The following is a 23,283-nucleotide window of genomic DNA, read 5'->3' on the forward strand; positions in this document are numbered from 1 at the left end:
ATCTATGCCCTACATTGAAATATTGTTCAGGGAGCCAAATAATTCCCACAGTTTCTTTTTTCTTCTACACAATGATGTATATATATATATATATATATATATATATATGAATTTTTATTTTTATTTTCATCTTACAGTGTTTGTACATGTCACACCAATAAAATTATAATTCAAAGTCATGACTTTTTTGAAGATAAATTCAAATCACATTGATAGATCTTCAGCATTTCACAAGCCTCTTTATTTTTTTATTTCCTTTTTTTAAAGATTTATTTATTTATTCAAGAACTGGGGTACAGGCTAGAGGCGCAGGAGGTTGAGAGAGTTCACAAGAGACAGAGTGGGGAGCAGAACAGGCAGATGACTGAAAACACTGCTGAGGGGCGCAGCGGGTGAGACAAGAGAGGTCTGCTGTGCCATGTGGGTAGCTCTCTGGCTGGCCAGGAATCGAACCCGCGCTACAGAGGCTGTGGACAGCTTCATAGCACTGTGCTCAACCCCCTGCGCCACCAGGGAGGCCCCAAGCCTCTTTAATAATACATTTATACACCATTTTGGGTTGAGTTAACTCTACAATGAGGTTATATCAATTAAAGAAGTTTTTGTGTAATATTTTATAGTGGTGTTTCTACTTTGGATTGAGATGAGTTCCCCTTAGAGATCACTTTTAGTGCAGGAAATAAAGTTGGCCTAATGACAGTATGCAATTTAACACACACACACACACTGAGGGTCTGCTAGACATTTTTAAAATTCTTGAGAGGAAGCAAAAGTAATTGAGAAAACCCCAGCTAACATTCCTGTTGCTCAAAGAACCTCCTCTTTGAAATTATGCTTGACTCTCCTCTGCATTACTCACAAATTCTTCTTTTCCTGCTGTATTCTTCTGCATTTTGGCCTCAAAATAATTCTTTAATGTCTGTATTTTCAAGGTATTTTTCTAGGCATTGGAGATACAATGAAGTAAATAGACGTGAACTACATTTCCACTAAACTTACAGTTTAAGGGAAATAGACACTCACATGGCATTGTAATGTGGCATTATAAATGCTGGGGAAATATGCTTTGATGTGGAACACATGGAAAAAGTATTAGACTTCAGGTGCCGGGGTGTATTTCTAAATGGGATTTTTAAGCTGATATTTGACATATTTGTGTAGGTCAGTGGTATTCAAAGTGTACTCCTTATACCTTCAGTATCTCTAGGAACTTGTTAGAAATGGAAATTCTTGAGCCTCATCCAAGTGTACTGAATCAGACTCTGGAGTGAGACCTAGATTTTTTTTTTTTAACAAGTTTTGTAGGTGATTCTGGTTCATGCTGAAGATTGAGAACTAGTGATACAGGTTATGGTGAGATAAAAGATGGTGTGGATTAGAGCCTGCCAGGCAGAGATTAGAGCCTCAAATAGAATATGAATATATGAGGGTCAGGTTCATATTTTCACAACTCAAAATATTCCTTAAATGTTCTTGGAATATAGTTGGTGTTTAATAAGTGTGTGTTGAATTAAGTGAACTCATTGAAGACTCACAAAAGCTCCCTGGGATAGGCAGTACTACTCTTATTTTACCAACCAATATAAAGTCAAGTGGCTATTTGTGAAACGTTTCCCAAATCCATGCTTTGGGATTATGTTTCTAGAATCTCCTCTTTATTCTACACTTCCATTCTGTCTGGGAGTGCTGAGATTATAGAGAATATGTGTGACTAGGTAAAAAGACAATTTTTTAACTGAAATTTTGTTATGGACATTGAAAAACAAACACAAAAATTAAGAGAATAGAACAAAGACTACAAAACAACCATTATGGTCTATCTTGTACTCTGTTTCCTTTAACTCCTCCTACTGTTTTCCTTAGATTATTTTAAAACAAATCCTAAGCATAATTTCAAAATGATAGAATATTTAACATGAAAGCATTTCTAATACAAACATGCCTCTTTTTCTTTCCCAGACAGAAAAGGGGAGTGCACTTCATGAAGCAGCTTTGTTTGGAAAGGTGGATGTTGTAAGAGTTCTGTTAGAAACAGGTAATTGTGATTCTCCATGGAGCTTATTCTGCCAACTACGATTTCTGCATTAGGCACAGACAAAGAAAAATGACACTGTTTTTTTCACACTCACCCTTACTTCCTGCCTTAACTCCTTACTGCAGATATAGAACTGAGCCGCCGTGTTTAGCTGAAGTTGCTGTAAAACATGTACCTTCCTCTATGCAATACATGTTTTATTAAAAATCTCTTGGAAATTATAATTTCATACATTTAAATAACATTAAAATATTCTGTATTTTATATAGCATTTTTATATTATGCATATTACATGGTCATATATAGAATATATAAAAATAATATATAGTATTATACAGTATTTACAAAAGAAGGAAATTTCTAGCTTCTCCAAGAGGGAGGAACTAATCCCTCTAAAGTTCTGACAATTATTTGTTTAATTTAAAAACATGATCTTTTCTCTAGGTTTTTGTATTGTGAACTATGATAAGCAGAAATTAGAGTTCCCTATCCTTAAGGTAAATACTTTCCAGTACTTCATCAACTAAATAGCTACTGCTTGTAGGTTGCAGTGATTTAAAGGGAACCTTTTAGAGAATACTTTGGAGAACACCAAATCAGACTTGCCTTTATGTATATTCTGATAGAAATGAATAGGAAATTGGAACTTAAGTCAGATTTTGTTTGGGATCAAAAGGTCATGTGTACAGTACAAATTCATATTTGCAAACTATCAATGTGAGTCTTTTGTTTTATGGAATATTTAGTTTTTTATTTTTCTCTGTAAAAAAAATAAAATGGAAAACACTGGCCAACTATTGCATTTTGATTGTGTTTATATATTTGTGCCTGTAACTCTGACATGTACATAGTGCAAGAGTAAATGAATCAATTAAATATGTGCTGGTCACATATCCTTATACAAATTTAAGTAAATACTTTATCTTATTTTGATGAAGTCACATTTGAGGCCAGATCCTAAAAACTGACTTTATTTCCAGTTAGATGCTAAAAATGTTAAATATTTTTAGGGACATGGAAGGTATTTGATACATTAAAATATGTTCTTTAACACAATAATTATTTTCAGAATGAAAGTAATTCCAATGGTATTTCTGTTATAAATATCAAGAAATTTGCTCACAAGGTAGTTGATGAATGTTGCTGTCATTATGAAATACTTGTACAAATAATATGAAATATTTAATTTTGTATTGTGACAAATAGTATTTGGACAAAATAATAAAGCTTTTTTGTGAATAACTAAGTATACTGACTGTTCTTATATTACTCACATGGTATATTATTATAATTAAAATATTTTCCATATTATACATTATATTATTCTATATTATGCAGATATATAAGTCATTTTACTTTAGGAATTCACATTGTAAATCATCAAGTTTTCAACTTGATGTTATACTATTTATTTAACCTAACTATTATTCAAACTAGCTATAATCTTAAAAAGCCATCTTCATGGTTGGTTAGTGACCATTAAAAGTTAATTCATTATCAAGAATGTTTCTATTCTTTGATATAGTAGACTTCTACCTTTTTTTGTTCTAAGGGCCTGTGTGTGTGTGTGTGTGTGTGTGTGTGTGTAGAGCCTTTTTTTTTAAAACAAAACAAAACAAAACAAAACAACAAATCAACTTCAGTGCTTGGTCTGTATACATTTAAAATAAGAGCAGTTATATATTGGCAATGCCTTCTGATGCCATTCCAATGGTGTACATGTACTGTTTTTTTTTTTTTTTCCTTTCAGGAATTGATGCCAACATAAAGGATAGCTTAGGTAGAACTGTCTTAGACATTCTGAAAGAGCATCCATCTCAGAAATCTCTCCAGATTGCAACCCTCTTACAAGGTAAAAAATACTGAATGATGGATGAGTCTGCCTTAAAGTTAAGATGAAATTAAAACTGTCAAAGTTTCCTCTTGGGTTTTGAGTTAATGTTTGCTTGCATGAATTTCTGTTTGCGTTTTTTTGGTAGACACATTTTAAAGTCAGTAATAGCACTTTCAAATGTTTTATTTCTCTTTTTCAGCTACTTAGGATTTTTTAAAAAGCTGAAGTATTTTTTTACTCACTTGATATTAAAAAGTTTTTTTTTCAAAGATTGATTTATTTATTTATTTATTTATTTATTTATTTTTTTTAATAGAGGCATGTTTTTATTTATTTATTTATTATGTTTGTTTGTTTTGTTTATACATGCACTGGGTACAGTCAGAAGCGCGGGAGGGTGAGAGAATTCACCAGAGCCAGAGCGGGGAGCAGAGCAGGCAGAAGGGCTGAAGTACACTGCTGAGGGGAGCAGCGGGCGGCAGGAGAGGTCTGCGCGCCATGTGGGATCCTCCTCCGGTGGCCGGGGAGCAGCCGGGGATCGAACCGGCGCCGCAGAGGCCGCGGGCAGCTTCACAACCCAGCGCTCAACCGCTGCGCCACCGGGGAGGCCCAGATTTATTTATTTATACAAGAACCAGGGTACAGGCCAGATGCGCAGGAGGGTGAGAGGATTTACCAGAGACAGAGCAGGGAACAGAACAGGCAGACTGATGAAAAACACTGCTGATGGGAACAGCGTGCGAGACAGGAGATGTCTGCCACACCAGGTGGGCTTCTCGCCGGCTGACTGGGATCGAACCCGTGCTGCAGAGGCTGCAGACAGCTTCACAGTGCAGAGCTCAACCGCCTGCACCATCAGGGAGGCCCTAAAAAGATTTTTTTTAATTCATGTAGTAAGTAGCTAGTAATGAAGTTGCAGATAATAGGCCATAAAGTAATAATAATTAAGTATTATATTTGAATGATGCATTAAGAGTTCTTGGGAATTTTCTATTATTTTGTCTTATTTCTATAATTCTGTGAGGTAGATAGCCAGATTTTATTTGTTTCCCTTTTGCACATAAGGGAAACTGAAGTTCCAAGAGTCTGACTTGCTGAAATTCCTATATCCTGTATTAGTTACTGAGCTGTTCCATAAGTGGAGGGTTAGCAGCAACAAATTTGTACTTCCATGAAAGAATACAGAGTTTTCCCCTCCCTAGTCCAGTGGCACAAGATAATTCAGTATTCCCAGCCTTTCTTTCTGAACAAATCTCTTGCAGGTTGTCTTTTAGGTCCATTTGGACTTAGTTGTAATTATTAGCCAGCTGCAGGTTTGACAGGCTTCTAAGTACTACTTTTTCATTGACAGGATTGTGTTTCCCCATTGACTTACAATTTTATGAAAAATTTGTTTTAAAAACTTTCCATTTCTGCTGGGTGATATTTGCCTGGCAATGGAACATGTTTCCTTAAACACCCAGATATTCATTCTCTTTCCAGTTAGCTCCTTCACTGTTCAGCAGTGACCAGCTCCTAAAATTGTGTAGAGTAGCTGCATGTGTAACAGAGGAGAGAGAAGGAACGGGTTTCATTGGGTATCAGAAATTAAAAAGCAGCTTTGGGGCCTCCCTGCTGGCGCAGGCAGTTGAGCGCAGTTCTGTGAAGCTGTCTGCAGCCTCTGCAGTGCGCATTAGATCCCGGCAGGCCAGGGAGATGCCCACATGGTGCAGCAGACCTCTCCTGTCTTGCCCGCTGCTCCCCTCAGCAGCATATTTCAGTCAATCTGCCTGTTCTGTTCCCCACTCTGTGTCTGGTGAATCCTCTCACCCTCCTGCGCACCTGGCCTGTACCTGGTTCTTGTATGCATGAATAAATATATATATATTTTTTTAAAGTGGCTTTGTCCTACTGGGAGATAAATGAATTAACACCTCGTCAGCTGTGAGGCCTGTAGAGACAGGAGTCAACAAAGGCCAAAAAGGGGTAAATTGAGGAGATGCACTCTAAGAGGTCATTATGCTCTTTCCTCTTTATTTCCAAAACCTCTGAAGGAAGTTCAAGCCCTTGCAATTTTCTTGTCAATAAAGAAGTTAATTGCAAGTCAAGTGCACACAGGGACAAACCAGAGAAGAAAAACAAGTGTGGCGTTTCATATTAATTCAAATTAAAATCACATCAAATGAAAACAAAGGAGTGAAAAAGAGTGGTAGACAGCATTTATAAATCTCCCTCCAAGTACTTTGTATTTCATATTGGACTTTGCTTCTATCTGAACATTGAAAACATAAAGACTATGCATAACATGTATTTTGAGGGTAGCAAAATACATGATATCCACTATAAAGGGCACATGACACATGGTTATAGGCATTTTTAAACATATGGTATTAGTTCAACTTAGCTGGAAATATTATATCAGAGTGTGCTCATTTAAATGGTTAAAATCCATTAGCTTTGCCAAAATCCATAATAAAGAATTATGGGTTATCTTATATTTTTAAAATCATCAACAAACTTTAGAATGTGAATGCATTGTCTATATTCTTTGCCTTCCTGGATTTAGAGCCACTGGTACATTTAAAATCTTCAGAAAAAGTTTGTTACTGCCAGAATCCAGATTGCTGGTTATAATTGATAAAGTCATTGTTGTGACCTGGAAGAGAAATTTAATTTACATTATTAATGCATGGGTAAAAAATTTTTTTTTAAGATTTATTTATTTATATATACAAGAACCTGGGTACAGGCCAGATGCGTGGGAGGGTGAGAGGATTCACCAGAGACAGAGCAGGAAACAGAACAGGCCGACTGACAAAATATACTGCTGAGGGGAGCAGCGGGTGAGACAGGAGAGGTCTGCCATGCCATGTGGGACCCTCGCCGACTGGCCGGGATCGAACTGGCGCTGCAGAGGCTGCAGACAGCCCTACAGTGTGGCGCTCAACTGCCTGCGCCACCAGGGGAGGCCCATGGGTCAAATATTTTAAGGACAGAATCCCAGAGGTTACTTTCATTTCCTAGTAGAATTTCCTTAGTAGATTATTCTTTAGGTAGAGAGTATTTGTATGATATGAACACACAATTGTTTGTCATAAGAGTACACACTTTCTTAGCTAGATTTGAATAAAGAAGTGCAAGTAAAAGTCCCTGTGAGAAGGGGTCTGTTGATTTAATCCTCCACATGGAGACTATGCACTAGCCATTGCAGGCTGAGTATTTTTGACAGATAGCAGAAATGTTTTATTTAAAGCACACATTTTTTTCTTTTTGGCTCACAGTTCTCATAAAATTAACTTTAAAGTCCAATATGAAATACAAAATTTTCTTTTTATTAAAACTAGGGTTTAGGTTATGTTAATGAAGTGTTGAATGAATTCTATAGTGGCTGAATATTAGTTGATATTTATCACCATTTTCAGATGCTGTCTTCCTTATGATTAAGAGTAAAGTGAGAGACTTTGTGTTCTGTGTCTGTCTGTCTCTATTACTAATTAGCTGTATGAATATGGTCAGGTTAACCTCCTTTAGTTGTCATTTTCAAAACTGAACTAGTAATAGTGCCTGTATCAGAGTTTTGTAAGGATTAAATAAGTTAATTTGTATCAAACACTCAGGACATTTTTGGATGAAGAATAAGCAATATTTAAGTTTTAGATGCTATTCTGTTTATATTATGTCAGTCAAAATTAGAAAAACAAGAGGCTGAGTATGGGAAATTAATTCAAAATAATGAGAAGGGAAATTATTTCTTTATGGAAATAAAATTTAATATGTTTATCTTTATAAGTATCATTATAAGATAAACTTATCTATCTTCAATTGCCATCTCTGTTGAGGAAGCAAGATGCTCTCAAAGCACCTTTCAGAGAATTTTAATTCTTTAGGCAGACTATATTTAAGGAAACCAAGGATGTTATTGTATCTTCAACCAGTGAATTTATTCTTTAAAGAAAGTATGTGACAAGTTTAGTTTTGAAAAATGGTTTGTGAGTCTCTTCCAAATTGTCTTTTTAATTTTAATTAAAAAGCTTTAAGTTAAAGATCATCTTAACTTTTTTTGGTTTGAAATTTGAAGTTCTTGTAACAACTTAAAACACACACACACACACATATATTTGTATATGAGGGAAAAAATGAAAACTATTAGAAGTAACCAATCATTGATTTTAAGATAAATGAATTCAAGTATATAATTTCAAGAACTTATATATACAGAATATTTAGAAGGCGTGGGAAGATCGACAATCCTGGAAGAGCATGTACAAGAAGATACAACACAAGAAACACACATTTCCTCCCCTGCTGAATCTCCATCCCAAAAGACCAAAAGTGAGTAGCTAATTAAAAGGACTTAAGTGATAGTCAACATTTATGTACAAATTTGTCTTGTTTGGACAAAAAGGATAACAAAAATAATAAGTTATACTGTATATTATACCTGTTTATTCAATGTTTATGAGCTTCTGCTATTTGTCAGGCACTGTTCTTGGCCCTGAAATGAAATAGTAAGCAAAGCAGATAGCATTCTGTGCTTTCATGAACCTTAAGAGTTCATGCATAGATGTTTCATACTAGGTCTTTTTCTATAATGCATTTTTGATGCAGAATAAAAATACAGCTATCCAGATGATAACTATTAGAGTATTTTTTGTTCAGAAGAGACAATAAAATAAAATAAAGTACTTTTCTGAGAATGATTAGAAAGATACATACTTGCTTGCAATCTACAAAATATTATTTTTGACAGAGGATGCAAATTATTTCTGTTACTTCTGTTTTCCCTTTATATTACATATTTCTAATTTATTAACTTTTTAATGTAGCTATTTGTTTAAATAAGCGCTATAATTTCTTTTTTTATTTAAATTTTATTTTTATATTCCCCATACAATTACAATCCCCTTATTTTTGACCCCAAGCCCTCCTTTCCCCACCTCCACCCCCCATAGAGTGTCTCTGGTTCATAGTTGTTTGTTGATTTTGATATTTTCTTTCTTATAGTTATTCTTTTTCCTGTTACCTCATTTAAGTTTTCTAGATTCCTGCTATGAGTGAGACCATCCGGTATTTTTCTTTTTCTTTCTGGCTTATTTCGCTGAGGATGATCACTTCTAGCGCCATTCATGTTGCTGCAAACTGCATGTGTTTATCTTTTTTGAATGCTGAGTAATATTCCATGGTGTATATGTACCACATCTTCTTGATCCAGTCATCTTGGGCATTTGGGTTGTTTCCAAAGCTTAGCTATTGTAAATAGTGCTGCTATAAACATAGGGGTGCAGGTACTCTTTGGAATTAAAAAGAAACTTCTCTGAAGAGGAAATGTAAATGGAAAACAGGCATATGAAAAAATGTTCAACATCACTTGTAATCAGGGAAATGCAAATCAAAACTACCATGAGATACCATTTATACCAGTGAGAATGGCACATATTAAAAAAACTAGCAACAACAAATGTTGGCGAGGTTGTGGAGAAAAAGGAACTCTCCTGCACTGTTAGGGGGAGTGCAAACTGGTCCAACCACTATGGAGAGCTGTGTGGAGATTTCTGGACCTACTAAACATAGAGCTTCCATATGATCCAGCAATTCCACTCCTAGGTATTTACCCAAAGGACACAGATACAATTTCTTTTTATTAAACCTATGGTTTAGGTTCCGTTAATGAAATGTTGAATGAATTCTATACTGAAGTACAATGCAGTAAAATGTTATTTAAAAATTAAACATAATAAGGAAGCTTTAAGGATTGTATTATAATTTTATTTTATGTACTACAAACATGTAAATCGTCAATATATGTTTATATTTTGAAAAAGGATGGAAAATAGGGAAAAGAATTTGTGTCTTTAAGAATTCTTGTGTGAATTGTGATTTAGTGCCTTCTTTGCCATATTTTGGGGTCTATCACCATACTAACCATAATTTTAGTATTTGACATCAAGCTTTAGCAGTATCCTTGCTTGAAACAGCTACAAAAATTTAATCTCTTTTTACAGGTGAAACTGTGACTGGAGAATTATCAAAACTCTTGGATGAAATAAAGCTCTGTCAAGAAAAAGATTATTCTTTTGAAGATTTGTGCCACACAATATCAGACCACTACTTAGATAATTTGAGCAAGATTTCAGAGGAAGAACTTGGGAAAAATGGAACCCAGAGTGTAGTAAGTAAGGGGGCAAGAAGACCCTGCGTCTGTCTTTGCTAGTTCAGTGCGTTCCTAAGAGGCTCGGGAGTTGTGCATTATCCTATCTAAAGATTCAGTGGCAGATGTCAGCACCCTGTGCTCTTCCCTGATATCATTGGTGTTTTATTACCGCTGCATGTGTACGAGAAGGAATGCTTTGATAAATTACTTATTCCTTGAGGTTACCTTGCTACTGTGAGAATCTCGTTAACACGTGGATTCATAGAATCTGTGATTCATTTCTTTCAGTTTCATTGGGCATAATGATGATTGATTTGCAAAGCAAAAAGAAAACCTTCCTTCTGTCTTCTTTCCCTTTTCTCTGTGAACCCCACCTCTGTAAAAGACAGCTGAGCCATGTGTGTATAGTTCTGCTCACTCCATGATTTGTAGTAGGAGAGAGACTTTGTGGAAAGTGACACCTGCATATTTTTATGATCTTGTGCAAATCCCAATTTTCTTGCAACCTACAAGTTCAGTATATAAATTATGAGTTCAAGATTCTTTCTCATTTGGGTTTTTACATTAACACAACACAAGAAAAAACGTATAGTCAATCACTTTAAAATTAAGACTTGTATCCTGTTGAGGAAGGATTTGTAGGAGGCATGGTATTAAAGTAGATACATTATTTTGATATGAAACCTTTAATTATTTTTTAATTTTCATTCATTTATTTATTTTTAAATTTTATTTTTATAAAATGTATATATTTTTATATTCCCCATACAATTGCAACTCCCTTATTTTGCCCCCCATCCCTCCTTTCCCCGCCTCCCCCCGCCCCATAGTCTGTCTCTGGTTCATAGTTGTTTGTTGATTTTGATTTTTTCTTTCTTGTAGTTATTCTTTTTCCTGGTCCCTTATTTAAGTTTTCTAGATTCCTGCTATGAGTGAGAACAACCATTATTTTTCTTTTTCTTTCTGGCTTATTTCTCAGAACATGATCGGCTCCATCCATGTTGCTACAAATTGCATGAGTTTATCTTTTTTTGAATGCTGAGTAATATTCCATGGTGTATATGTACCACATCTTCTTGATCCAGTCATCTATTTTTGGGCATTTGGGTTGTTTCCAAAGCTTAGCTATTGTAAACAGTGCTGCCATAAACATAGGGGTGCAGGTGCTCTTTTGAAACCTTTAATTATTTTTAAAACTTTATTTGTTGTAGAAACTTTCTGCAAAAGCCAATAATAGAGTGAATTGTGTTAAGTATGTCATATCATTTATGAAAACTAAATATATATAGCCAAGTATAGTGACTATAATGAGAATATATAACTTGATTCAGTTGCTTAATGTGAGATGTAACACCACATTTCCTGGGCTCGTATTTGCTAGTCTAGTTCCATGGCTGGGCCTTTCTGCCTATGCCTGTTTTTGTTTGTTTGCTGTACTCTCTTTTGTAAAACATCACATTGGTTCCAACAACAGCTCTTTATGAAAAATTATAACTAATTTTGTGTGTGTGTGCACAGTGAATTAACTGTAGGTTTTTCTCAAATGAAAATTTTATGTTAATGAAATAAAATGTTAGGATATAGTTCCCAATTTAAAAATCTTAACCAGGTATATGCTTTCTCTAGATTACCAAAGTTTCATTTCAACAGCTCCTTGAAAGTTGGTTAGAAATGAGAACATATTTATCCTACATAAGCAGTATGTGGTATTTAGATTTTTAGATCTGTCTTTAACAGTTTCTCTAAATTGGCTACTTCAAAACCCATGTATTTCCTGAATGTCTTAATTTTCTAGACCAGTGGTTTCTAAACATCTCTTGTTTTAAGTATCATTAAATAAACAGGTCCTGAGCAAACATCCCAAAGGCATTTATATATGTTATATATTTATATTTATTACTTTTCTAAGAATATTGTAGTAGTAAGAGTTAATACTCAGAAATTGCATTAAGTGAACTCAAGCTTATACTTTCACAAAAGCAATCACTGGATTCTGTCTTGGGACAAACCTTTATATTATGTTTTGTGAGCTATTGCTCTATTAAATATTTAAGTTCTATGAGGCAGAAAAGCAAAGCATAGATGTTAGAGCAAATAGTAATATTAATCTGGAATAATAATTTAAAAAGGGGAAGCATGGGAGATAAGATTAAAAAGATAGGCTGAGGTCAAGCCATGAATGTCAGGCTGAGAAGTTTCATATTTATTTATTTTTTGAAGTGAGAAAAATTTAAAATATTCTGGGCAGGTAAAACTCATCATTGGATGTGGCCTGTCAGAAGGTAAAATTAGTAGAAATTTGTTACCAAATGTTTAAAGCTTAATGCAATACCTTTGACCTTTTTCTATAACTTCTGTTTTACTTGGGTTCACTCCTGTTATGTTGAGTATTTGTTTCCATTCATCACTGTTTTTCCAGAGTTCTGTTCTGAATTGTACTCTCAAATTATGCAAAATACTTAATCATGTACTTCTAGATCACCTAGTGCAGATGGTTGGTACATATTGTCAACTGTAGGATTTATGATAGCAGTAATGAGATGCATTTCCTTACTCCAGGGAGTTCAAAATTCTTGTTCCAAGAAGTCTTTAATCACAGTGTGCAGACAGCTAGCATAAAACTACAAGTATATGAACTGACATTTAGGAGGTGCTTGTTATTTTCAATTCTAATGTTTTATATGACTTAAGCCATTTAGTCTTCCACAACAGATGGAGTTTTGGGAAATGACTTACCTGGCAAGTGGCAAATCTAGGCTTCAAACTTAGTCATTGTTTTAATTCCTCACTAATTTATCATAAGCTACCAATGGCCAAGGAATTAAAGTAAAATTCTATTATTGAAGTACCATCAGTTGACATCCTTATTAATGTTTTGAAAGTATAGGATTTTCCCCCTCAGGTATAATTATCATAGATGTCTCACCACTGTAGCTTCCATAATCTTCCACTACAGTCTACTGTGCTCCCTCCCCACCCGGTTCTCACCTTCCTTCTCCCCTGTGACCCTTGGGTGCCTCAGTTCATGGACCAGTTTTCAAGGTTTGGTCTTAAAGTTTGCCTTTGACTATTTGCTTGGTTTCTCTATATTCTGCACTTAAGTGACACCATCATTGAAATTTTTTTAATTAGTGAAAATTTATTAAGTATTCATTGATGACTTTCATGGAGTAGAGACATGAAACTGGGCCCTGGAGGAGAAAAGATATGCTTTGCTTTTTGCACTTGAATTGGGATGAATGAATGAATGAATGAATGAATGAATAAAAGGGATTTAGGGAAGAAGATTCCAACCTGCAGAAAAAGTGTGTGCAAAAGCCTGAAGGTGAGACGTGGCATATAATCTGAGGAGAATGGTTTACCATGAAAATTGGTTTGGGAAAGTTAGTAAGGAAAAAGTTATGATGATATTTAAAACTTATGGAACACTATTTATTTTACTTGATTTAATCCCCACAATAACCCTACGAAAGTGGTAGTGTTATTCCCCCCATTCACAGGTGAAAAAAATAGAGGTTTAGGGAACTTTTATGACTTTCATAAGTTTGCAAAGTACCAGTCCAAGATCAATTTTGTCAAAGAACAGGGACAGATAATTAGATTTATGAAGCTAGTCAGAAGCTTAATTTTGATTTTGAGGAGAATAAACTCTGTCATGAATATGATCATTTTGTTAGGCGTACTGGGGAGACCTTCAAACACTTGACTCTTGGCAATGAATATGCATTGGCTTTATAAGGAAAGACTCCCCTAAAAATACAGATACTCTGAGGTACCATGGCAGACCAAATAAATCAGAATTTCCTTGAGTACCTCTGAGCATTATCCTTTCTAAAAAGCTCACTCTAAGATGCACTTTATTGGTCTAGATGACCAGCATTTTGCCAGGACCTTCCTCAGGTCATTCGGGCCTGAGTTGATGAGTCTAAGCTGATCTTGCTGATACCACAGAATTGCAGAATTTTAGTGCTAGAATAAATCTCAAGGATCTTCTAATGTTCTCCCCAGTGTAAAAGTTTATAAATGTATCTTGAATTAGGGAAGTTTTCAGTTTATCATTAAGGAAAATTCAAACTGTAGTGTAACTACAGTCCTAAATTACATTTACCTCTGTATTATATTAGAATGTTGAACATAGAAGAACATTTTTGTTTGTTTATTACATTAATGATAGAGGGATTGACATTTGGGTTCAGTTAAATTTAAATTGAGATGATGTGAAACATCTACCTTGTTCAATTGTTATTGTCAATTGTAATATGACAATTCCACAAGTAATTTGAAGAAATCAAAATTGAGCAAAATAGGTTTTGTAGCATTCTTATCTTTAATAAATGTGTTTTATGTATTAACAATGTAGCTTGAAATTCAGGGGTATATTAATTCTTAGTTCAGTTTAGCTTTTACTGCTTTATCTTTTCCAATAGAGGGCACTCTAATTCAGTAATTTAGAAATACAAAATCAGCCATCTTATGTAAGAACTTTTATTTTTGAATTGGAGGGGTTTTAGATTTTATAAAATATTAGCCTTAAGGTGGTAGCTCAGACAATTTTAGTAATATAAGTGAATGAAAAATTAAATTCTTATTATGATTGAATGTGTTCATTTGAAGGTTTTTGCATTTAATGTGAATGCCAGCTCAAGTTCAAGTTAAAATTACATTTTCTCTTGCATAAATTTTAATTCAAAAGTCAGTCTGTTTTCAGTGCTTTTATAATAAGTGTATGGAGCCATTTTCTAAGTTGAATTAGGGAATTATATAATTTAGGATGTAAATTTTGAAGAAATATAATTATCTTCATGTTCTTCATAATCATATGAAATATTGGTTTTTGAAAGAATATAAAATAGTCTGCAAAGAAGTTTTGTTCTTTTATTTTCTCATCGATTGAGTTTTTTTTCCTCTGTGTGTAAAATGTGCATAACCTTTAAATGTGAACACATCAGTCCTTAGATTTCTCTAAGGAGGTAATCTGAGCAGATTTTAGAATCTTTCAGGAAAGCATTTGAAAAAAATTTAAAAATAAAAAATGTAATTTTGCCTCATCAGCCTAACTGCATAAGAAATAATAAAAAAAAAACTCCCGGGATGCATTATATTATATGCGTTCTTTGGTTGCCTGGCAGATTTTGTGCGAATTACTCAGCCAGGATTCCTCTTTCTGTTATTTCACTATCTTTCAATGTGCAAATGATGAACTGAAGGAGCAGGAATACAGAGTCACGATTACTGACTTGAATCTTAGGCTGTCGATACAGAACAGCTGGAGCTGAATGAAAGGAGAGAACCAGACCAGAACATCTGTCTCTTCATAGAAGAGCCTATTACTTATTGCCTAAGTCTAGGATTTTCAAAACACCTATCATACCTCATGTCAGGACTAAAATTAAGACAAGTGATAATTTGCATGAGCCAGAGTTTAAACAGCTATTAATAATAGGCACAAACACCATGATAAAGTTCTGCCCTGAAGAAGAAAGAATCCTAGTCCATGACCCCATATCATTTACAACTACAACCCACACCCATTGCTACATCTAATGCTCAAAAACAGCCTAAAAGTGGAGGCTGACACGAGGCTCTGAGTGACACTAAAACCAAGGAGCTGGCTTAGAGGAGGGGATAACTGTGGATCCCCACCACACAACACTGTTACCCACAACATAGTGGGAAGCTTGAATCTCTGATGCTTATTGGAGGTGACCCTTCACTGCCCCACTGATCTGCTTCCTTTCTACCTATTACCACTTGCTGGTACCAGTTTTCCAATCACATCACCAAATTCAATGACAGCAGTCTGAAAGTCTAGTCCTAGTACAATCCATAAAATCTAAAAATTAAGAGACAGAAAACATACCGCAAATACTGGAGAAGGAAAAAAAAAAAAAAAAACTACAAGAAAAGTCTCAATCCAGCAGAACTATGGAATCATCTGAAGAGGAAGGACTTCAGGGAACGCAATAAAATAGTGATGATATAAAACAGTAACAGAATAAAGACTAAGAAAAATATGAGGATTTTTACAATGTAGAACTTATGAATTTAAAAAATATTCTAACCAAATTTAAAAATACAACAGTGGGCCTCAATAGCAGACACAAGCAATCCACAGAATTAGTGGGCACAAAAGCACAAAAACAGAGAATACACCAATAAAAAACCAAACAGAAAAAAAAATATGAAAAAAGTGTAAGAGCATGTTGAGATAACCTAAAGAGAAAAAACATCTATATCTTGGGGATGCCAGAAGAAGAAAAAAGGAAAGGCATAGAAAATTTATTTTAAAAAACAATTGCTGAGAACTCTCTTAATCTGGGAAATGACCTAGACATTGTGATTGAAGAGACCCAAAGGTTCCCAAACAAAATACTAGCCAGACACACATCAACACAAACTATAACAAAACTCTTGAAAGCCAATGATAAGGACAGGATACTAAAAACATCAAGAGAAGAGAAAGTAGCTTTTAAGAGAACATTAGTAGACTGTCAGTGAACTTTTCAGTTAAAACACTACAAGCAAGAAGGGAAGGCAGGAGATATGTAAAGTACATAAATAAAAAAAGATAACACAAGCTAAAAAAATAAAAACAGAAAAAACATCAAAAAAGCAATGAGCACTTGTGTCTCAGTAAGACCTTCAATGTAAATGGCCTGAATTCACCAGTCAAAAGTTGAAGTGTGACTGGGCCTCCCTGGTGGTGCAGCAGGTTGAGTGCAGTGCTGTGAAGCTGTCCGCAGCCTCTGCAGTGCGAATTCGATTCCAGGCTGGCCAGGGGATACCCACATGGAGCAGCAGACCTCTCCTGCCTCACCCACTGCTCCCCTCAGCAGTGTACTTCGGTCCTTCTGCCTGTTCTGCTCCCCGCTTTGTCTCTGGTGAATCCTCTCACCCTCCCGCGCCTCTGGCCTATGCCCCAGTTCTTGTATAAAAATGAATAAATCTTTAAAAAAAAGTTTTTTTTTTTTTTAAAAAAAGGTGATTTGTGACTGAATGGATTCAAAACAAAGTCTAGGCTTATGCTGCTTAGATGTAACTCATGTTACTGAGAAAGATAGGCACAAGTTTAGAATTACAGTCTGAAAGAAAATCCTACGAGCAAATGGCAGTCAAAAAAGTGAGGAATGGCTATAGTTGGCTAAGGTAAAGTAGAACTTTAGTTTAAAAAACATAGTAAGAGAGATGAACATTATATAATTAAGTGCCCAATACAACAAGAAATTACACTCATAAACATATATGCACCAAATGATGGTGCGCCAAGATACATAAGACAGTAACAAAAATAAAGAGAGAGATTAATAACAACACAATAATACTAGGAGATTTTTAAACACATTCTATTTACAACTAGGACAGATCAACAAGACAGAGTAAATGAGGAAATGAAGAGCTGGGCCAAATGGGTTTAACAGGTATTTGTAGATCAGTTTGTCACAAAACCACTATGCTCATTTTTTAAAAAGTGCACATGGAACATTTTCAAGAATCAACCATATATTAGTGCACATATCAGTTGTCAATAAAACTATGAAGATAAAAAAATTATACAAATTACTTTCTCTGACCATAATTCCACAAAACTACCTACCAAAAAGTAAAACTGAGATATGAACTAATGTGGACCTGTCATTAGTATCTCCTAGATTGACCCACCCTTACTTTTTCATCATTGTAGCCATTTTTGCAGGTTTGACCCTCTTTACCTTTGACCTGAATGACAGTAAGAGGCTCTTATCCTGTCTACCTGATTTTAATCTCTCCTTTCAATTTGCTCCAATGTATTCTTAATAGTTCTATCAAATCAGTGTGTCTTAATGGTAATTTTGATCTTACCACTCTTCTCAAAACTAGAACTAGTCCTTCTTGCAAAAATTAAATTGCAGGCTTTATTTCTGGCATTCCAGGTATTCTATGTTCTAGCTTCATCATATATTACCAACTGTTTTTCACATGTGTCTTACATAAATTTAATGTTTTAACAATGGATTGCTCTCAAGTTAATCTATATCTTTCCCATACTCACTATATTTCATGCATATATAATTCTTTTCCCTATTGTCTCTCCTCAGTTTTTGATCCTCCCATTTAGATTCAATTTAGATCCAATTATTTGGATCAGATATCACTAGATTTTAATTTTAAATCTGTTATGTAAATTATATAGTTTGTTTTGTATTTATGTAAGAATCTTATTTGGCTTTGCTTATAAGTTATTTGATAATGGGAAATATTGAGAGGTGTGTGTGTGTGTGTGTCTGGATAGCATCGTTTCTCACTCCCATGCTTAATAAACATTTATTGAATTGATATGATAGACTCTGGACATCCCAAAACCCATTTGACAACTGGAATTAGGTGCAGATCTAAGGGAAGAACTATAAGAATGAGTCTTCGTAAAATATCAATAAAATATCTTTGAATATTATAAGCTTTTTGTGAAGGTACTCAAAGGCATTTAGCTCTTTTCCTAAAGAATTTTAAACTTTAATATATTTATGATGTTTGTGAAGATACTTTATTTGCTCTGCAGACATAACATCAACCAATTTTAGTTTTGATGCTTTCATTCTTTCTGATCGGTCTATACTTCCTAGCTTGAATTTAATCTTCTTGACAGAAGAACTCAACTACCATGATTTCCTTGAGAGTTTATACACTCAGGAGCTAACTGTGATGTTTTCTTGAAAGTGTAATCATAATTCTCTTCTAACCTTACTTTCTGAATAATGATGAAGTTAATTTTTGACTCTTCAGCCATGTGTCACATTTATCTTGTTCATTTGCCATAACCCACCTAATTTGTAATTCTATTTCAAGGTGCACATTTGAGAATTCTTGATTCTCTTTGGGAGTAAAGGCATTGGACAGCTTGCCATTCTAAAAGAATCCCACTTTCCTTCCTAATGCCAAAGGAAATTAGTCTGAGCTTAAAGAGACACATCAGTGGTGATAATCACTTATCTCTGTATTCAGGGAAAAGTTTTTCACCTTTAAGAGCAAATTAATTCTAATGGAATAGTGGACTAGTAACACTGGAAAAAGTATTGATTGCTCTTGCTTCTAACATATTTCATCATGAGACCTGAATATTGGACTACTGAATATTGGAATTCATTTAGCCTTTAACAGTTGAAGAATTACGATTCTCAATGATACAATCAAACTCTGTAATAGTAGAATGAAAAGATATTGTATTGCCTGCTTCAGTCTCAGGCTTACCTTTTTTTAATTATCTGGTGTTATCTTCACTTTCCTTTGCCAGAATTTTATTATCTGTGCTTTTTAAAAATGCAAATATTTTGGTTAATTTTAATTTCGCAACAGTTCCATTTAGTTAATAGCTGCCAATCTATGCTATCAAAAATTAATAATGAGAAACAAAGTGTTAATTTAAAGATGGATTGAGATAGTCAGAAAGATGAATTGGATCAGAATTCAAAGGCTCAAAAATGAACCATATAAATGAACCAACAAGAAGTGTATATTAATACAGTGGAAATTAATTGCTACAAAATAAATGAGACAAACATGGTCATATTATATCTTTTCCTAAATCATCCATTCTTTCATGCTGAAATAAGTTAATTCTAGCCATGAAGATTTCCATTTTGCCCTGTAATCCTTTTCTTAATTAGCCTGGTACTACCTTCCTTAGCATCTGAAGTATCTTTATTGTCATAGTTATTATCAGCATCACAAACTTACTGAATTTCCACATCAAAATATTATACTATATTTCTTCCTAAACACATGCTTGCAACTTGGAATTGCATTATTAGAGTAGAGAATAAGACTTTTGAATTCAAACAGACTTTAATTAGAATCCAAGTTGTATTCCTTACATAAATGGTACCCTGATGTATAGACTTCTCATCTGAAGAATAGAATTTCTGAAAAGTCCTTCTTCCCCTGAGCTACTAAATCAGAATGTTTGGAGGTGGGTATTTTTAGTGAACTCCCTAGATGATTCTTATCTCAATAGCTTGTACACATGCACATTTTAAAAAGTGTTGATTTCTTAGATTGTTAACTATTCAGACCCACTTTCTTCTTGCCTATATCAGATTCCAATGATCTGACCCTGATAAGACTTTGCTTCTTTTTGTCTGCTCTTCTGAATACAAATTTGCTTGGGTATCAGAGCAAAATAATTACCTTTTAAGGATATATTTGTTTTTTTATTTTGTGAAAATGCTGTTGGAAGTTTGATAGGGATTATGTTGAATCTTTAGATGACTTTGGGTAGTATGGAACTTTTAGCAATATTAGTCCTTCTGACTAATTAACCCATGACCTGGGTTATCTTTCCTCAGTTTTTTTTCATCAAAGCCTTGTCGTTTTTAGTGTACAGATCTTTTATTTTCTTGGTTAAATTTATCTGTATGTATTTTATTGTTTTTGATGCTACTGTGAATAAATTTTTTAAAATTTCTTTTTTGGATGCTTTGTTGTAAGTGTACAGAAATGCAACTGATTTTTGTTTCCTGGTTTTGTATACTGCAACTTGAACGAATTTTTAGAGTGATCTTTAAAAGATTTTCTTGGTGAAGTCTTTAGGATTTTTTATGATCATGTCATCTGCAAATAAAGACAATTTTACTTTTTTCTTTCTGATGTCCTTTACTTATTGACTTACTCATTTCCTAGTTTCTCTCTCTAGGACTTCAAGTACTATGTTGAATATGAGTGGTAGGAGTGGCACCCTTGTCTTATTCCTATCTCATAGGAAATTCAGCTTCAACCTTTTACTTTTGAGTATGTTAGTTTTCGGCTTGTGATATGCATTGCGGGCTTTTGTTATGTTGAAATATGCCTTCTATACCCAATTTGCTCGGTGTTTTTTAATCACAAAATTATGTGTAATTTATCAAATACTTTTTCTATTGAGATGATCATATGATTTTTACCTTTCATTCTGTATAACTTATCTGTTAACAACCTTTTATGCTTGAAATTAAAAGACAATGATATTGAAGTACTCAAGTATAAAGTGGTATTCAAAAGACTGTGTCATCATTGTAATACTTTCATTGCCAATTCTTCAAACTAATAGACCACATTACTACTGCTTACTTGTTCCTTAAAGTTCTTTTTCCTAACAACTTCACACCCTGGTCTTGCCCCTCTACTTACTTAAAAGTAAAAGTCTACAGTAATGAAACTAAACTCAGGAACAATGTTTTAATTTTTGTTGTCTATCCCAAGTGCCCATTATCATTCTTTGTATATAAGTGCTCAATAAATATTTTTGATCATTCAATTCATCTTTTAAAATTTGATATTAGCTTGTCTTCTCATCCACTCTATATTATTTAATCATAAATCATTTTACCCCCTCATGGCTATAATCCCCAAGGTTCTGGGCAACATAAATTAATATGAAATCTTTTAATCATTATAATGTTAAAAGATTGTATTGTATTGAGAGCATCTTTTATAGGAGCTAAGTAAAGGGCTAGATCAGGCAACAAGTAGAGGGATGTTCACAGAGATTTATTGTGTTTCAAGTCTGCAGTGTTTCAATTTTTGATCTTTTATTGGGGTCATCTGCCTTCCAGTGGAATACATAACTAACATACTGTACATCATAAAAAATGTGTGCATGTGTGTAAAGAGGGGACAGGGAGGAAGGGAAAGTAAAATTGGGGAAAGTCATTATTAGGGACTTGTATTCTTGCCCTTGATTGAAGAGTTCTCAAATTTTATCTTCTCCTTTAGTATGTGACTTTTTATGATCTTGAAAATCCAATCATAAACATTGAAAAATCTGATTTTTTTATAGAGTAATGTCATAGTCTAAAACACAAAAATCCTACATTCATATATCAGATATGCACAGACAAACATTTTTCTTGTTTATAAATTTTAGAGGTGCTTTGATTATTCATAAACTTGGAGGCATATTTATTTAATGAAGATATTCTGAATCACACATAGTGATGAGGTAGAAGGTAGACATGGTTTTATATATATAGTGACAGGAAGATCTTATTTCAGTAGACTAGGTAACATTATCCTGAATTTTAAAAAGATAAGTAAATCTCTTAGACAGTTATATCTAGTTAATTCATCACTGAGGATTGAGTTGATCACTAAAGCCATTAATTGTGTTAATTGTGTTAACTAGTTATTAAAGAAAGTTTAGGATTAAACAAAGAATAAACTTTGAAAAAGAATTTTATTTAAAACATAGTCTACTTATGAGCGTTAGAATATTTATGAGTTTAAAGTTACTATATGTTGAGTTTGAGGATATTAAAATTTTTAAATAAGATCAAAAACATCATGAACATTATGGTTATAAATTAGTGCTGTAATAATTAACCATATTATTTAAGATAATGCTAGCTTTTTGATAAAATTAAGGCAAATCAACAACAGCTGACATGTAATACAAGTTTATTTTTCACTCATTGGAAGTCCATAATAGGTCTTCCTAATCAGCAAGTGACTCTTCTCCAAGTGGGAATTCATGAACTCAGTCAGACTTCTTCCATCTAGCAACTCTGGTATCTGGAGCACAGGCTTCCAAGGTCACCCAACTCATCTGTAAAAGGTGGCCAAGGGTAAACATAATGGAGGATGCAGCCAGGAAGTGTTAGGGGATGGGTTTGGAAACAGCAAACATCATGCAAATAGCCAACACCCTACTCATATTTCCTGCACTTGTACTCAGTCACATGGCCATGTCAACTGGCAAGGGAAGCTAAGAAATACAATCTAGTTATGTTGCTAAGATGTAGAGAGATCAGATTGGTAATCACCTCACCAGGATTGGCTGCACCGTATCTTCTATAATTTAAATATTTTTCCATATACACTGATTCCTATAGTTTCATAAAATTTTCATATAGTTTAGGTAATCACATATTGAAAGCATGCATTTAATAATTAAAATTTTCACAGTTAAAACTGTGAAATATTTTTTATAAAACAAAAATTAGACCTTAATTTCAAACTATTTCAAGTTTTAATTTCTTCCAAAAGAATATTAGAGTTATCACTAACCATTGTTGTATTATATAAATAATAGGTGCTTTACTTATAATCACTTTAGAGTGATTATTATGAAAATTTGCAAATATTTTTGACACACTTATTTACATATGAAGTTATAAATAAATACATCTTTAGCTAATTTACACATTTAAATAAGTAAAATCAGCAATTTTAATATGCTTGAGTGAGAAAGAATCTGAGATCTTGTTTTCCAAAAAATAAATGAAAATGAGTTGTTTCTTTTTGAGATTAAGAAATTGTATGAAAGAATATTAATGA

At 33.9% G+C, this 23,283-nt stretch overlaps 1 protein-coding gene across 1 annotated transcript in view; it reads left to right on the forward strand.

The window, feature by feature from the left end:
* The window catches only part of ANKS1B (ankyrin repeat and sterile alpha motif domain containing 1B), a 793,190-nt gene that overhangs the window by 104,142 nt on the left and 665,765 nt on the right, over positions 1 to 23,283 (forward strand). Inside the window, exons 5-8 of the mRNA XM_037513805.2 lie at positions 1,960 to 2,035; positions 3,786 to 3,887; positions 8,067 to 8,180; positions 9,851 to 10,017. Coding sequence (XP_037369702.2) covers positions 1,960 to 2,035; positions 3,786 to 3,887; positions 8,067 to 8,180; positions 9,851 to 10,017 — 459 coding nt within the window. The remainder of the gene's footprint in view (positions 1 to 1,959; positions 2,036 to 3,785; positions 3,888 to 8,066; positions 8,181 to 9,850; positions 10,018 to 23,283) is intronic.

This window comes from Talpa occidentalis, unplaced genomic scaffold, assembly GCF_014898055.3.
Source record: "Talpa occidentalis isolate TD23 unplaced genomic scaffold, MPIMG_talOcc4v2.1 talOcc4.16, whole genome shotgun sequence".
In the NCBI taxonomy this organism is placed as follows: Eukaryota; Metazoa; Chordata; class Mammalia; order Eulipotyphla; family Talpidae; genus Talpa; species Talpa occidentalis.